Here is a 16575-nt window from a genome sequence, read left to right as displayed (position 1 = left end):
ACTTTCTGGTACACAATGGACTAAAACTTCACCGATTTCACGAGGAAAAAGTTGACGTGAATTCATCCGTGGTTCACAAGGACAATATTGTGATTCTAAAAGAAATAACGGTCACATGCTTTTCGTCATCTATAAATAACATAGCCAAGGATAAATAATTGTCAAGTACACATGTGCTGGAAACAAAAAGACAAAAGAAAGCAAACAGGCAGTAAAGTTTGCTACTGTGATACGTCGTGAAAATGTCAGACATCGAGCGACTTTAAGTAAGTCTAAAAAATAACCGCATCTAAAGGTTTGATTTATGTCAATACGTGACCTACCATGTTAAATCAATATACTTAAATCGATGGAGACACACGTTATATTGAGAAAGTCTTATAGGCTGTATAGGATTAACTGCTAGAATACGTTTTAAGGAGAAAGAGGCGGTTTAACCTGACTGTTGTACTGTCCTATAGTATAGTCCGGTCGCTCTCTATATATATATATATCGACACAATGCACAAGGGCATTATTAGACGTCACTTCGAAAGGATGACTTTTCGTATTTCCAGAAGACTTGGAAGAAGAATGCCGAAAAAGCTCGAATTTATAACAATTTGTGTCCTTGGTACTATTGCAGCGGCATTTTTCATACATAATCGAGTGATTTCGATTAGTGGCGGTTTCTTCAAGCTGCAAGGTAAAATCTTTCTTATTTTAATTTCTGTGGACACTTTCACTAGGATCTGACATTTACAGCAGGCAATACATTTAGTAACTTCGAATGATATTGATTGTTCGCCGTTTACGAATACTTTGAAGGATAAGGGAGCTGTTGTGAAGATTTTCAGCTCCCATGGTAGGACCAACGTTGTGGATTAGGTACATGGTATTGTACGGTGTTGATGTGTACTGTAATAACCAAGGCTATAGAAATATATTAAAGTGAAAAGTTAATTTAGTATAAAGAGAAGGAGACAGATAACAAGATGTGACTTTTTTTAATAGCTGTAATATTCAAATGTAATGCTAAGTTTATATATGGAAAGTTTTAACGTAAGGCCGGAAATGATGTGAGGCAAATATCAAACAGACGCAGAGATAGGAGAAGAATGTGGTTAATATTTCCTGGAGCAACTCATAATAGTTATTTTATTATAGTACTATTATTAACTTTTTGTGTGTGTAGATTTTACTGTTTTAGGATGGAATTGAAAATAGGGCTTATAGGCCGCTACTATACTTTTTGTACATGTTGGTAACAAATGTGAAAGATGTTTCTCGATCTTATACAAAGAACCCCCGAATATTAATACGGTATTGGAGACAGTTAGGCGAGTGGTGAGGAAATGAGAGGAAATCTTATTAATGAACAATAATTCAATAAAAATTAATTAATGAGGTAAGTTTGACCCATGTAAATTGTGATATAGACCTATACGCATTACTGATGCTGTGTTTCGTTAATACATTTGGTACTGACGAGGTTCGAGTGTTGGAAGTCTTATCGTGGGAGTGTTAGGTCTAGCTATAATCCATGTCATTACACTCGGGTCACAAATGGCATAATGTATGAAGGAGGGTGTAGGGGGGGGGGAATTGGGGGGTGGGTGGGGTGTATGTGTTTCTTACCTACCCATCTGTTGTGTAGAAACATGGTAGAACGAACCTATACCACGTGGTCGTACAGTGATGATCATCTGTCGGGTTTATTTGAGAGCATGATGGGTCTCTGGGTGGTTGGGGAAGTTCCTCCTTGTTTACATGGCCACATCAACTGCATATATGCTATGTATCTGTTTGATCTATTTGATCTATCTTGATCTATTTGATCTATATTGTTCATTACCCAGCTTCTGTCTTCCCCTCGGGTTCCTTTATTTGATTTTGTGTATGACATATGCATGTCAGTTACACTGGCAGTAATATGCCTATTAGCAAAGCATTTAATTAAGCGCCATAATTGGGATTTTGTAAGGTTTTGTCGTCCTAGGCAGTTTCCGTTTCAAATGCATGATTTTGATTGGTCATTTAATTAAATAATTCTCGTTTCCTTTAAACTACGAGCTCCGTAATATTATCCCACTCTAAGAGTGTTCTGCAGTTAACGAGCATTGGAAGGCGTAGGCCTATGAGTTCCAACCCACCCCTTCCCTAACCATGTCGTCCTCACAGAAACAGGGGATTGTCCATGATGAGTAACCTGTAATGGAATTTAATTTGAGCATTCATTTCTGAAATATTACTTGCCACTCTATATGTGTGTGCCCTTTATATCCCTTCCCTCTCACATGTCCCCGTATCTGCGCAGATAGGTCTGTGCCTACAGCAACCAACTGTTTCAGCTCACTGTATGAAACCACTAGAAACGCATGAGCAAATCACCTTTCAAACTAGAATATTGGTAGGCTAACGAACCCATTCTGAGGTAAAGGAGTGTGCTTGGCCTAAACTAATTTCAGTTATGTATGATAAATGTCACATAATATCCTCTGTATCCGTATTATTGAAACTCACCTACCGTAATAAACAGTTTATTTTCGAAGTTTGACTGTAGGCTATAACAGTGACCTTTGCGAGGATAATACGGTTTGTTAGGCTAGGTTAATGACAACCCTCAGGAGATATGACCCGTGACCTTGATGTGTTTTTTTCCAAAGAAAAACATTCCAAGTCAGCCGCGGTCTGATTTGATGGTTTCAACTTTGAGAAAACCGTTTTGCGGATTCCCTCAGTTTTCATGCATGTTATGATAAACAAGTGTCGGGGACCAAGCTCGACATTTATGGTAAACTTTGTGGGACAAATATACCATATTATAGACGCGTATTATTTCAAATATATACGCGTATTAAATGGAACATGCACACGTATATGGCAAGCCATTTGGGACAAACACTGCATAATATATCCGCGTATTAATTGGAATTTATACGCGTATTAATTGGAATATATACGCGTATATATTATGAGCCAATCATATGGCTTAAATATATCCGCGTATTAATTCGAATATATCCACGTATTAATTCGAATATATACACGTATTAATTCGAATATATACACGTATTAAATAATATACATATGAAGATTAAATCCAATGTATGCACGGATTAATTAGAATATACACGAAAAAACATTTCCGCTCTTGCTGTGTACATATACCAACGATAAATGTTTTGGCGGGCTCGCGAGATCGCTTCAAAAAGCGAAACTTTACACATGTACAACACATGTATATTCGAATTAATACGCGTATATATTCGAATTAATACGTGGATATATTATGCGGTGTTTGTGCCACATGGCTTGCCATACACGTATATATTGTTAGCCAATCAGACGGCTAAATTATGAGGTTGCATTAAATCGAATATATACGCGTAGTAATTCGAATATAAACGCGTATTAAATCAGCCAATTACATATCAGGAATATATATACATATTAATTCGAATATATATGCGTATTACTTCGAATATATACGCGTATTAAATCGCCAATTACGTTATCAGGAATGCATACACGTGTTAATTCTAATATATACGAAATATATGTTTATGATCAAAGGTCATTTAGGGGTCGGGGTGGGGGTTAATAAATGCATCATCTCCCACAAATATCAATAGATCTTATTTACACTAGTCTTGGTCACAGTAATCGTTAAGTACCGGTAGTGGCTCTTATGCTGTGTTTGGTTTGATCAAAGGTTAAAATGTCATTTAGGGGTCATTTAGCGTCCTTTTTTCTTCTCTCACAACAAGCAAGGTATCTTCTTAAAACTTGGTTATTATATATAATTGTTAAGGTGTAGCCCAGATACTGTGATCTGAAATGTTCATGTTGGGCATACCTGTACATGATTAAAGTAAACCATTTTGTAAATCATACAGCGTTGTGGCTGACAGCTGACAAGTCACAGTTCTGGTTTCAAATTCATTGGCATGCTAGAATTGTTATTCACAATTCATCTTACTATAGCAACTCCCTGCTCTTACTGGTTTCTGTGTATTCTGCGGTTCCTGGTGGCAAACTTCTGACAGAAGAGAGACAAATTACTTTATCACTGGATGTGTGAACTTTAAAGGGCTCATGCAGTCACCCCAATTGGACTACACTTGCTCCCTATGATAATTCATATATTCAGGACTTACTTCTAGTCACGTGACATGCAAGAAAATATTCTTGCAAGATGCCTGTTTATGTTTCGAAATATTATGAATGATATACTTGTAAGGAAACTAAAGAGAGATTTGAAAGATTAAGCTGATGTTTCAAAATGAGGTTGAGGTGACTGCATGCTAATACCCTTTAAATAAGTATAGCGTCATGTAAGTATAGGCATAGCATCCTACCATACTAGTCGCTCCAAGATACGTGTGAAAAGCTGTTAGGAACTATGCCTTAATTTGGCAGATGGAGCCCCATGCATGGCTGCTATATAGAAGAGAATAAATACCTTCTCATTGACCTGGTCTATAGTCATTTAGAGGTCAGAATATGAGTCCATTATTTATGCCAAATGGTTGTCCCAGCACGGAAGTAATTTCATGGTCCCACGAATGCAAATGGATGAAACTTGGTCAGTTGTCTTTCACCTTCTGGTACGAGCTTCTGTACCAGTAATGGTGCTCTTGTTTGATGTCTCAAGTAACATAATACCTCAACGACCGTCCTTGTTAACCACAATCGAATCGTTGCAGCATCGAACAGTTCAGACTGAGAATAATGTTTGATCTTTTAAATATTTATTTCGTTTGATACAGTTTAAGAAAGAAGATTAGCTTATTAGTATAACATAAGGCATTTCTTTGCACCGAGGGGTATCATTGGTTACATAATTCCTAGAAGTGGTTCTTAGTTTATTCCTATGGCTTATGACTCTTTTAAAATTACTCTGTAAAAATACTCTAAAGTTAAAACTACGAAACTACAAGGTGACAAATATATAAGACGTTTTAGCTGTTGTCTGATCTTGTTAGTCTAAAGTTTAACTTTAGTACCATTAATACATAGCATTCTAATGACTGAAATATAAAACAATGAAAACTCATATCAAGCCACTGATTGGAGCATGATCTCAAATTAAGATTCTAACTGCAAAAAAAAAAAAAAAATAGCCAAAATTTTCATATTGCCTTCGGAGCTGATTAAAATGTGCTTTTTCTAAGAAAAAATCATTTATAAAAAAAACATTCCATACGGTGCACCTCTTTGAGAAGGAGAAACTTAACTTGGAGTTGTAATGTAACTGAGATATACAAAAAACACAGATTTTGAACACAAGAAAAATAGAATATAGTGTTTTAATTACAATAGTAAATTGTATTATGCTTACAGAGAAATCATGACTTGAAAATAACGAATAAACCCTTCATCAAACGGCAGTACAATATCACATGTAGACTCAACCGACCAAATAGTGTAGTTCCCACTTTTTTTTTTCAAAATGACATGGGTAAGTTTACTTTAGCTTATTGGGGTTGTTGTATGTAAACTGTAATTTAATTGATTTAGTACATTCGATTTCCTGCTGTGATTAGCTGATTTAATACGCGTATATATGCGATTTAATACGCGTATACATTTGATATAATACGTGGATATATACGAATTAATACCCGTTCATATTTGTATAAATACGCAAATATATTCGAATTAGGCTTATAGGTGTAGATATTTGAATTAATACTCTTAAGTATTAAAATGTATACGTGTATATATTCGAATTAAGACGTGCACATATTCGAAATAGTAAATGACATTGTGTATATTCGAATTAATACAACCATGTAGCCAAAATATGCCTTCTGATTGGCTAATAATATATACATGTGTATATTTGATTTAATACTCGAATATATTCGAAATAATACACGTATATTATTTGATATATTCGTCCCACAGGGCCTACAGTATGCGTTACATGTTGCATGCAAGAGACAGTCGGAGAACGGTTATATAGTGTGGACTAAAGACTGATTACCTTACAAGTTGCAGTTTCTGTTTGCTTGTAAAATTATATGCAGACCAAACCATGCAATATTCAAACCAGGCCTGAGAATGGGGAAGAGGTGTCAGTGAATTATATAGCCCCAGGGCATGGGATCAATTTGGGTCTGGGAAAAGGAAAATATGGGATATATGATCAATGCAAAAAGAGGCATGGTGACATAAATTAACCTCCCCGGGTCCATCCTCAACGCCACTCACGATTGGATTAAACTCACTCAATTAATATGGATATATACGTTTACAGCCGTTTGATGGTTCCTAGGCCTCACAAGAGGGGAAGAAGGGGTTGGGGAGGGAGGGAGGGGTATGCTGTCATATGAGGGGAAATGTTTATGTTATACCAAACAGAAGTGAAGACTTCAAAATGGGACCAGATAAAACCGTCCGCATTGCCCGTAACTCTCGCATGGATAAGTAAAATCTTCCGTTTAACAGTATCCACTACCGTATATTGGTGATAGTATGACCACAATTGAGAGACGACAAATCTTTTATTGAACTTAGGAACGCCCTCTGATGACCTCAACGACCTTCAAAATGCCTCCCACCCCCCCCCCCCCAAAAAAAAGGTTTTAAATATCCTTATTGATTAGTTCATTCACACCCAATCTCTATTGTATCATTATACCAACGATAATCTGATACGAACGCTTTGACAAGTTTGAACAAAACTTTAAACTTCACGATCACAATAATTGATGGACCATTCTGCCATGTAAGTTACAAGAATTGAAAGAATCCAGTACCAAGTAGACAGACAAATAATATTTTCTTAAAGAGACAAAAGTTCTAAACGAACACCGTAGGGTCTTTACTGAGCACTCAGTTGAAAATTTCAATACAAAACCGAGTATACAATCGTAAACCAGCTGTTGAGATATTTTATATTCTTATAAAAAAATAACCCGAGGCAGCTCTATACACTTATATATGATCAGGTTATATTTTTTCTTCATATTATTGTAGAAAAAGTACAGTTTTGAATCGAGTTAAAGAAAGAACATGTCTTCGAACCTTAGCGCAGAATATATTTATTGCAGTGAAGCTTTTGTTTACAAATGTTTGCAGGTATATCATCAATAGACTGCAAGTATTTCTTTCCTCAAATTCTTGTTTCTTGTTTTAGGTCGTGCATTTTGCCCAGCTTATGATTAAGTGAAATAAGAGAAACCAGGGACGGTACAACAGCCCCTACCCCTACCTCCTCTTTGCAAAGCTTTTTACACCCATGGTTACATGTGCAATTGGCAAGACTATTTCAGAATCAGACAGAAATTGGAACTGCAGCGGAGAGGAGAAAAGATCATAGTTTCTAATATCGGGTTTGTCGCCATGAAATAGGGGGAAGATAACACAGTTAGGTTAGTTTCTTGAAACGACATGGATTCTCCAACTTCCTAATTCTCTGATTATGTGATAACAATTGTACTTCTTCTCATTTCAGATCAATCTGATAAGCAAAGTGTTGATGTCTTTGAAAAGGAATTTAAAGGTAAGATATTCATGGGTAATTGTTATAAAGTTTCTTAAATATATACCAAAGTATCAACAAGTATATATAATAACGAACGTTTGCAGAAACACACTAGTCTATGTTCTGGTAGAATTATGCAGCTTCATATTTTTGTTCCCTTGTACAAAATTAAGATGTTGAAAGATATCTGATTGCTTAGGAAAGGCAGAACTCCGCATTTGTAATTCCGAATGGCTTAGGAAAGGCATAACCGCAAGATTGTAATTCCTAATGGCTTAGGAAGGCAGAACTGCACATTTGTAATTCCGAATGGCTTGGAAAGGCAGAATTGCAAGATTGTAATTCCTAATGGCTTAGGAAAGGCAGAATTGCAAGATTGTAATTCCTAATGGCTTAGGAAAGGCAGAACTGCACATTTGTAATTCCGAATTGCTTAGGAAAGGCATAATTGCATATTTGTAATTCCGGATGAGGTGTTATTGAAATAGCCAAATGTCAAGTAAAGTCAACAAATTTTCAAACGTTTGTAGCTCAGCAACGATGATTGTGTTATAACTAATGACGAATGGGTATTATTTTAATCATGAACATTGTCAGACTTAATTAGTTAAAAATAGGATATTTTACTCGTCCTCTAGTCCGGGTGCCTTGACACGTACTCGGATACTCTAATGAATGAAATATTACTTAATAATGTTCATTTATGTTATAATATGACACTCTGTATGTAACATGGTAATGTAGATGCACCAATCAAATAATATGACTACTTGCCCGTGCTCGTCACTGATTCATGTTTTCGTTTTTAATCTCTGTATACTTCTTGACAAGATCTTTATTGTACTCTAAACTGATGAAGATTAAGTATACATTAAGAAGGTAAATCCTTTCTCTTCAAAAACAGGGAAGGATCGTATGCCGCCCTCAATTGAAAACATGGAGGAAGTAAAACACAGTCATACCGTCGACTCACCTTTGCAATATTTCCTGACCATGTACTCGGATGGTCTCGAAATCACGTGGTTATCAGATGTCACGAGTATGGAAAATCTCCTGGAGGCATGCAAAGGTATCATTATTTACATATTTTCATTTTAACTTTAGTGACGTATATTTATAGTCTCTAAATCAATTATCTTCTTACAAAAGCCATATTTGAAAACTGCCGTCTTTCGTGTTGATATCAAAACGACAGCATCGTAACCCAACGAGCTTGTTTCATACCGAGTCGATGAAATTAAATATACATATATTTTTTATCGTGAATGTTACCGATAATCGGGGGTTTGAGCCATTTATACCCTTTAACTCAAAGAAAGAGAGTAAACCTAGCTAAATGAACGCATTTGATTTGACCTTTATAGATTATATGCTAATGATGTTAGAAGCAGACGTCCAAGTACGATGGGAAGATGCGAAGAAATCAGACGGCACCGCTATCGTTCGAGTAGGGACGCCACTTGTCCCGGAAGTGACGTTGCTTGAGTATCTTACCAAACTAGCAGGCTTCTCAAACAAGGGAATCAAACTAAACCTTCCAGACTTAGACTCAGCTCGAGTCGTTTTGAATACATTGAATGGATTGGCAGCGATAGTTCACGCGCCCGTTTGGCTTCAGGCAAATATTCTACCCGGACCAAATGATGATTCTACCCCCTTGGATGGGAGGAGACTCTTTAATTATGTTAATGATCGTTACCCTGACGTCACCCTCTGTTTGGGATGGGCTTCCGATTGGGACCCAGAAGATGTTTTTCAGAGATACAAATGGCAGCACGTGATCAACATGGCGAAGCAAGCCGCTTCCACAAAACAACCAACGTCTTTTGCAATTCGTGCTGTCTTTGCTTTCAATTCTATTCGACAACTGAAATTTTTACTTAGTCTAACAAACCGTTTCTCCCTTTATGTATGGATATCCAAGTATGATATAATGCAGACCACAGAATTAGTCAAATTTAGACAAACAATGGATCATAAGAGAGTCTTTTACAACCTACCGTCCGATTTCCTGAAAGCAATTAAACGTGTTCCACCTGAGAAACTTTCGGCGGGCTCGGAAATGCAAAAATGGAACCGTAACGTTTGGTCTCCAGTTATTCTGGACGATTCGTCATTGGTGTTCCTTGGACAAGATCAGGCGGCTCTCGAAGGCCATGGTAGTTGGCTGGTCTCTAAAATACCCTTTCAATCAGAACTACAGAGTTCTCGTAGTGTTAATATCGCCGGGAAAGTGCAATTTTTAGATGACAGCCCTGATCATGATTTGACGTCAGAAACCGGGGTAGAGATATTCATTCGGAGCACGGGTGTCAGTCCTCCCAGCCCGGATAAAGTTAGGGGTGTCGTTCTTTTCATCGGTAGGGATGGGGTTATAACTTTCTCTGAGAGAAATTTTAAAAGGATTCATGGTTTTGAAATGAAGACAACGGCGCGGCTTCCTGTAAACGACTGTTATAAGTTTAACATAGTAGACCATGGTGAAAATACACCGATACTTTGTGAAGTCACCGTCGTAAAATGCGAAGAGGACGAAGCAACTGTGACGTATGAGAACGTCATGTTACATTTGCAAATTCGATATCAACAACCACTCTTTTATGTAGTAGTTCATCCTCTCAATCTTATTAACCCAATCATCATTGAAGACCTGGAAGTCATATTGTGACGTCAGTATCTTGCTAATGAATAGTCATGTCTACACTAATTCTCATTTTCAAGTTATCACATTCACTATGTAATCAGTGTCAATTACAATTCATATGCGAATAGATAAAGATATGCATCAATAAAGAAATACCGTTAGAGAGAATCAGTGCGGGACCAAACCGAGTCTGCATGCTAGGAACTATCTGACGTTTGTCGTGCTTGCTGTTGTTATTATTTAACGTAAAGCATATTTTCTTTATATTTAAATAATAATAATAAAATTTATAAAGCGCCATATAACTATAAAAATTATTCTTTTGCGCTGTACAATAAAAGAAGGATAAAGGGAAGCAAAGTGAATAAAATGATAAAAATGATACAAAAAGAAAGCAGAACAGATAATACATCAATTGCTTGCTTCAAATGTTATAGGAGTTAATTTTAAAGAGACCAAAGACTTACTGCATATTTTACTGATGTTAAACTCTAATTGCCAATTTTTGTCAAACTATACTCCAAGATTGTGAACTTGTGACTGCTCAATAGAAGCATCACCAACTACAATAGAATCAATGCAAATCCTGGAGAGCATTCTCTTAGATCCAATTACTAACAGCCCAGTCTTTGAGTCATTTATCTTAGTTTACTCCTAACCATTTCAGTAATGCAACTATGCATAGCACTGATGGACTCTGATTCAGAAATATATGTCTTATCACAGTGAAAAGCTTGTAAACACGATATCTCAAGACCAAAAAGTTGAAATCAATGTCATACTTGGTAGATACCCATGATGTGTATATATTCCCTATTGTTTGTGGTTCCCACCTCATGAATATTAATCACATGGGCCGAGCTTAACATAAAATTCTTAAAATGTCAATATATCTTCAACTGTATGTCCGATTTAGTTCATACTTGGTAAGGTGATGTTACCATGTGCTCTGTGCAACATCAACATTGACCTCATTAATATTCATGAGTTGGTGTTCCTTAATGGGAAATAGTAAGAAAAAACAGTTTGAAGACACGATATTTCAACAAACACAGGTTGAATCAATATCATACTTGGTAGGTAGATCCATTTTGGTGAATGCAAGAACCCTTTTGAAATTTGTAGAGGTTAAAGGTCACATGAGGTCGACAGGTGTCGAAGGCTGGCAACCTATTAAACATGATAACTCTTAAATTAAAGCTACAATAAATCTGTCAATTCTCCTATTATATAAGTTTTCTTTTTGTGAACATAGTTTGGTCAAATTCAGGTCAGTTAACTTTTGTGAAGGGGTTCTATAAATGTTTAACAAAACTAACAGTCATCCAGGAAAGTTCAAGGAAAGTTAAAGTATTGCTGTAAGCACACTCAAGCGGCCCTTATACAGTTTCACATTCAGAGCTTCAAGGGGTCAACAGGTTATATGTGGTGGAAAATTTGGTTAACAGGGTCAAAAGGTTATTTCAATTGCTCTCAGATTGGCAATTTGTTTTGTGATTTATCCCAGATGACTAGAAGCTTGTCAAAATATTTCTCAATCTCATTTAAACAATCTCAGGTACCGCGCTCTGTCTGTAACACATCTTAAAGGGACTTCCATTAGGAATTGGAATAACAATTCTATGCTGTAAAATCCTTACCAGGGAATTAAATGGTTGACGCTTTGTTAACATTGCAACTGATTCCTGATAGATTACCTTTCTTTATATGTTGCCGCATTAGTCAATAGATAATCCTCTTCATTTTGGTGTACACAAGTTCATGTATATTAACATTTATAGCTTACCACACTATGAATATGTTTAGGCATCGTAACCAAAAGATATTTTCGTTTTCTGGTTTATTTCTAAAGGTTTCGTTCTAAATGTCATTCTTTAAGAATGTGTCTGGGGGACGAAATCTTGAGGACCGAATGTAATCATCAAATAACTCTTTTTGGAAGAAGAAAGTTAGAAGAGAGTGTCTTTGTCAGTTGCTCAATTGCAACGATTTCACTTTGAGTATGCTTGTTAAGTTTGGTAACATGCTCCTTTAAAGGCGAAAACTTTGAAATCTCAAAAGTTTATATACATTCACAAACTACGCTTCAACTTTCTTTCAGTCAGTAGTGCAATTAGTCTACGACATATTCAAAGAAAATTTATTATGTTTTGACAAACTGCATGAACCACCATTACAATGCAGTTCTTTCCTTCAATACCTCTTCTGTTATCTCCTGAATTCACATAATCAGTCTGCGAAAAAACCAAAAATGGTTCTATTTCTCCCCACGTAAATATTTCTTGCTAAACTAACATCGGGCTATCATCCTTAAGGGGAAGACCACGTGATCATGTCCATGTCGGGCGAATTTCGTTAAATTCCACATTTTTGGTATCCTTCATAGATCTTGCTTTTGGCAAGGCCAGACATTTTACTCGACTATTCTTCGAGCCACGTGGTACCTCCTGTTTTCGTTTAGATTTGTTTTTCACTGTTGTGAACCTCGACCGCTTTAACTCGCGTCCTTCTTTAGATATCTCTGTTTCTGTCGCCATCTTGTTTTCTTTCTCGATTTTCGGGATTTCCTGGTAAATACTTTCAGCTTTGTCATCATAAATGTGTATTTCTTGCGAGGTTTTATCTCCATTCGCGGCGCTAGGATTTGTTATCACTTGCACTGAATTTACATCACGTAAGATAACCTGCGGATCGGAATATTTCGGAATGCGTCGCCTAGGTGATGGCGTCCTACAACAAAGAAATATCACGACGGTAACGACTAGCAGCATTGTTGCCATGGCAAAGAGCGGCACGAACCAGTACCAAGATATATCAGACAAGGTGAACATGTTGTCCGTCAGATTATCCATAAATTGAATAAAGAAAGCCTCGTAATCTTGATGTAGTCTCTTTCACAGAATATCCATTTCTTAGTTCCAACCACAAGGAAACATAAACATAAACATTCACGCCATCTTTCTGTCAATCTTTTGATATTTCTAGCTCAAAAAATACTTAAAAATACCGCAGCTGTTCAGACTTCAGCGTTTAAAATATTTTCAAGGAAGAAGAAAGTTCTCGAATACAATCCTGCGGGTTCATTGTCCTTTATTTTTAGCGTAAAGTTTGCCTAATTCACCGTTTCATTTTATTTGATATCCCCCTTCCTATCATATTTGTCATAACCTGTCCATCTGAAGACTGCATAGTTAGTCTTTATCCCATTCCCAAGGGGTTGTCTGCACCGGGTGAGTTGAGGTCTCGGGGCCTACCTGTGCAGACTATTTTGGTCTCTGCTCTGTACTTGTTTTCCGTTGTCGTAGAACCTGGTCAAAGGGATGCAACATATAGCAGACAACATCAAAGCAAGAAGTAATATCGCAGTGATGTACAGATTGGAAACAATATAATGGACGGTTCAATGGGGTCGTGTGAAGGGTGAGGGAGGGAGAAGGGTGAGTAGCGCAAGTGAACATGCCTCTTAAGTAGGCCTAATACATTACGTCAACAATTCCTGTTAGTTGACAGAATTCTGATACACTTATTGTGTTACTTTTATTAGACTATAAACATCTATACTATTTCAATTCGGACATGTTCATGCACGACATTACCAGTAAGGTACATATGATGTTTGTTCGTGATGGTAGTCATCTTGATAATGGCGTCCATGTTATATTTTTACGCCTTTGTGCGTGTATATGTGTGCGTGTATGTGTACTTTGACGATTTTGCAATACGACATTAAGCCTTCAGAAGAACCGGTTTAACCTGCAGTTATATTTAGAATTCATTTTTATATTTAACTACAGTGACGTCATTGCTAACCAATGATGAATCAGCACCCTATTAAGCGTCTATGTTAATCATGTCATTCATTCATCAATTCCTTACATATCGGATATCCTGCAGCCCCAAAGCGTTCAACTTCAATATTAACCTTACCTACATTCCCTAGAATCGTTTAATTTATGTATTCATTTTTTTAATTTTTTGCCTTCAGTCGTTTTTTCTGTTGATCGCCTGTAATAACGTTCCGTTAATGGTTTCGTAAATACGTGCCCCAACCTACGTGTACATCCATGCAGTTCATTTATGTGACCCACTTACCTGTACATCCATACACGTTACGTGCCCCCCCCCCACCCATTTACGTGACCATCAATACACTTTATTTACGTGCCCCCATCTACGTGTTGATCCTTATTCTTTGTGCCTCAACTTACGTGTACATCCGTACACTTTATATACGTGACCCCTAATTACGTGAACATCCATGCAATTTATGAACGTGCTCCCACTTACCTGTACATCCATACACGTTATTAACGTACCCCACTTACTTGTAAGTCCATATACGTTATTAACGTACCCCACTTACTTGTAAGTCCATACACGTTATTAACGTACCCCACTTACTTGTAAGACGATGCACTTAATATACGTACCCTCCAATTACGTGTGCATCCATACACTTTATAAAAGTGCTCCCACTTACCTTTCCATGCACTTATTATACGGGCCCCCACTTACCTGTAAATCCACCCACACTTACCTGTAAATCCATACGTACCCCGAATTACGTAAACATCCATACACTTTATATGCGAGCTCCCACGTATGTGTACACATTGTACTTCGCAATCCCCCATTATATGTGTAAAATACCGTACGTAAGATATGAGCCCCCACTTATTTTTACATTGATATACTACTATATACATGGGGGCTTTCTTATGTGTACACCCATACTCCGGTATACGTGGCGCCACCTATATCTGTACATACAGTATGAAACCTAACTAATATGTATCCATATAGGCCTACGAGCCTATCCAGTGTTTAACTTACCCAATTAATTGATGGTCATGTCTGGATTACCTCGGTCCTCTTAATCCACAGAGTATGCGACGTTATTCTATTCTGCAAACGCACAACGATACAAAGATTGCAACAAACTTGTACAAACAAATGAAAACTAATTCAAATTTTCCTAAAAAACAGTCCTGCAAAAGCCCCAAAATGTGTTAACAGGGAATATACTAAATGACCTAAACTTGGACGTGTCTCTTGATATAGTGCCACTCTGAGAAACAAAGCAAGAAAAACTAATTATCAGACCCATAAATAAGTAAAAGGAAACTATTCATTTGAAGTCATATCCATGCTGCTCAAAAACATCCGTTCTGTCTTATCAACACGCTAATCGCATTGGCAAAAAGAGTTGGTTGTGAAGAAAGAGGGCGACATATACGTTTATTAATGCAAAGATGAAACTAAGTTTGTATAGTGAGAGAAGGTATTCGTTTTGTAACGCAGGGATTATTTCTACGCCAATACACTGGTGACGTCATATTTTAACATTTTATAGTAATATTCGTATTGGATTAAAACAGAGGTGTTTGTGGGAAGTAGATTGGTAGGAGGCAGGAGGCAGGGGGCAGGGGGAGGGGGGAGGGAACATTTTAGAACTGTGAGCTTAAACTAACCATTTCCAAGGTAACGGTGATTAAGTGAGTGGGGGAGGGAGGGTGTGGAGCGGGCGTGAATAGAGCATGTTATATCTCCAGACTGGTCCGCTAGGGGTGAAGGTATTCCTTTGTTACTGTACGTCACTGTTTTGTCTCTATATAGATAGATAGTAATATTTACATAGCGCATATATGAAAATTCTAATTGTCAACTTGCTTCAGTTACTTTCAGTATTTCCAAATATTATATACAACATAATCAACCTTTGAAACCGATGTAGCATGTAATATTTAGGAATCTGGGAGGAAATCGTAAAAGAGTGAAACGAATAGTAAATCAAATTTTTCCCCCCAACGTTGTGTATCTAAGAAAATCCTCTTTGTTTCGGGTTGATTAGAAAAGACGGGTGCATCAGTCCAACCCATTAAGTGAGAACGCCACTTCAATAAATAGAGAATAAATTTACTTGAAGACATGTGTAAATGATATGCCACAAAGTGTCCATATCTCTCGTATTGCTATTGTCCGGTAGTGTAAGCTATTGTACAAAAGACACTGGATGTTAGCGATGGAGTTCATTAACATTACACTATAAACAGTATCAGCATGGAGCAGGTAAATCGAAGCTCCCTGATATCAGGAAATACTCACGCCGACATTCTGTTATCCTTAATGGACTATTAATTGCATACATTTCCGTCTAACTCTGAGCTCAAATATTGGTGAACAATCGAGAAAGAAGGCTTGCTGCTACATATATAGTTAACGTACATCCTGCCGTGTCGAGTTTCAGGTTAATTCCGTTTTCTTGTGCGTCTCACAACTCAGTCCATATCTAGATGGGGTGTGTGTGTGGGGGGGGGGGAGGCCCGCCACGGCAGGGAAGGGCGGAGAGGACCGAGCAGGGCTTTACTGATACACTAATGCCAGAATGAATGTTTTTATTGGAGCTTTCGAATGATGAATTTACGTACGAAATCATGATTCCAATATATGTCAAGAC

General features: G+C 37.2%; 1 protein-coding gene across 1 annotated transcript; it reads left to right on the top strand.

Annotated features, from left to right (window-relative positions):
- LOC139973985 (uncharacterized) lies at positions 1-10304 on the top strand. The gene is made up of 4 exons (XM_071980894.1): positions 1-685; positions 7445-7492; positions 8379-8543; positions 8839-10304. Exons 1-4 carry the CDS (start codon positions 502-504, stop codon positions 10140-10142), a joined length of 1701 nt encoding a protein of 566 aa, XP_071836995.1. The 5' UTR covers positions 1-501; the 3' UTR covers positions 10143-10304.
- Positions 10305-16575: the final 6271 nt, after the last annotated feature.

Source organism: Apostichopus japonicus, chromosome 9 (genome assembly GCF_037975245.1).
Source record: "Apostichopus japonicus isolate 1M-3 chromosome 9, ASM3797524v1, whole genome shotgun sequence".
Classification (NCBI taxonomy): domain Eukaryota; kingdom Metazoa; phylum Echinodermata; class Holothuroidea; order Aspidochirotida; family Stichopodidae; genus Apostichopus; species Apostichopus japonicus.
This window is presented reverse-complemented; position numbering and strand designations above follow the sequence as displayed.

What these genes read in the sequence shown, in the direction of transcription:
- LOC139973985 (XM_071980894.1), top strand. Translation starts at nt 502, where the DNA reads ATGCACAAGGGCATTATTAGACGTCACTTCGAAAGGATGACTTTTCGT. An exon ending in CGGTTTCTTCAAGCTGCAAG is followed by an intron (nt 686 to 7,444) that starts GTAAAATCTTTC and finishes TTCTCATTTCAG; the next exon opens with ATCAATCTGATAAGCAAAGT. An exon ending in CTTTGAAAAGGAATTTAAAG is followed by an intron (nt 7,493 to 8,378) that starts GTAAGATATTCA and finishes CTTCAAAAACAG; the next exon opens with GGAAGGATCGTATGCCGCCC.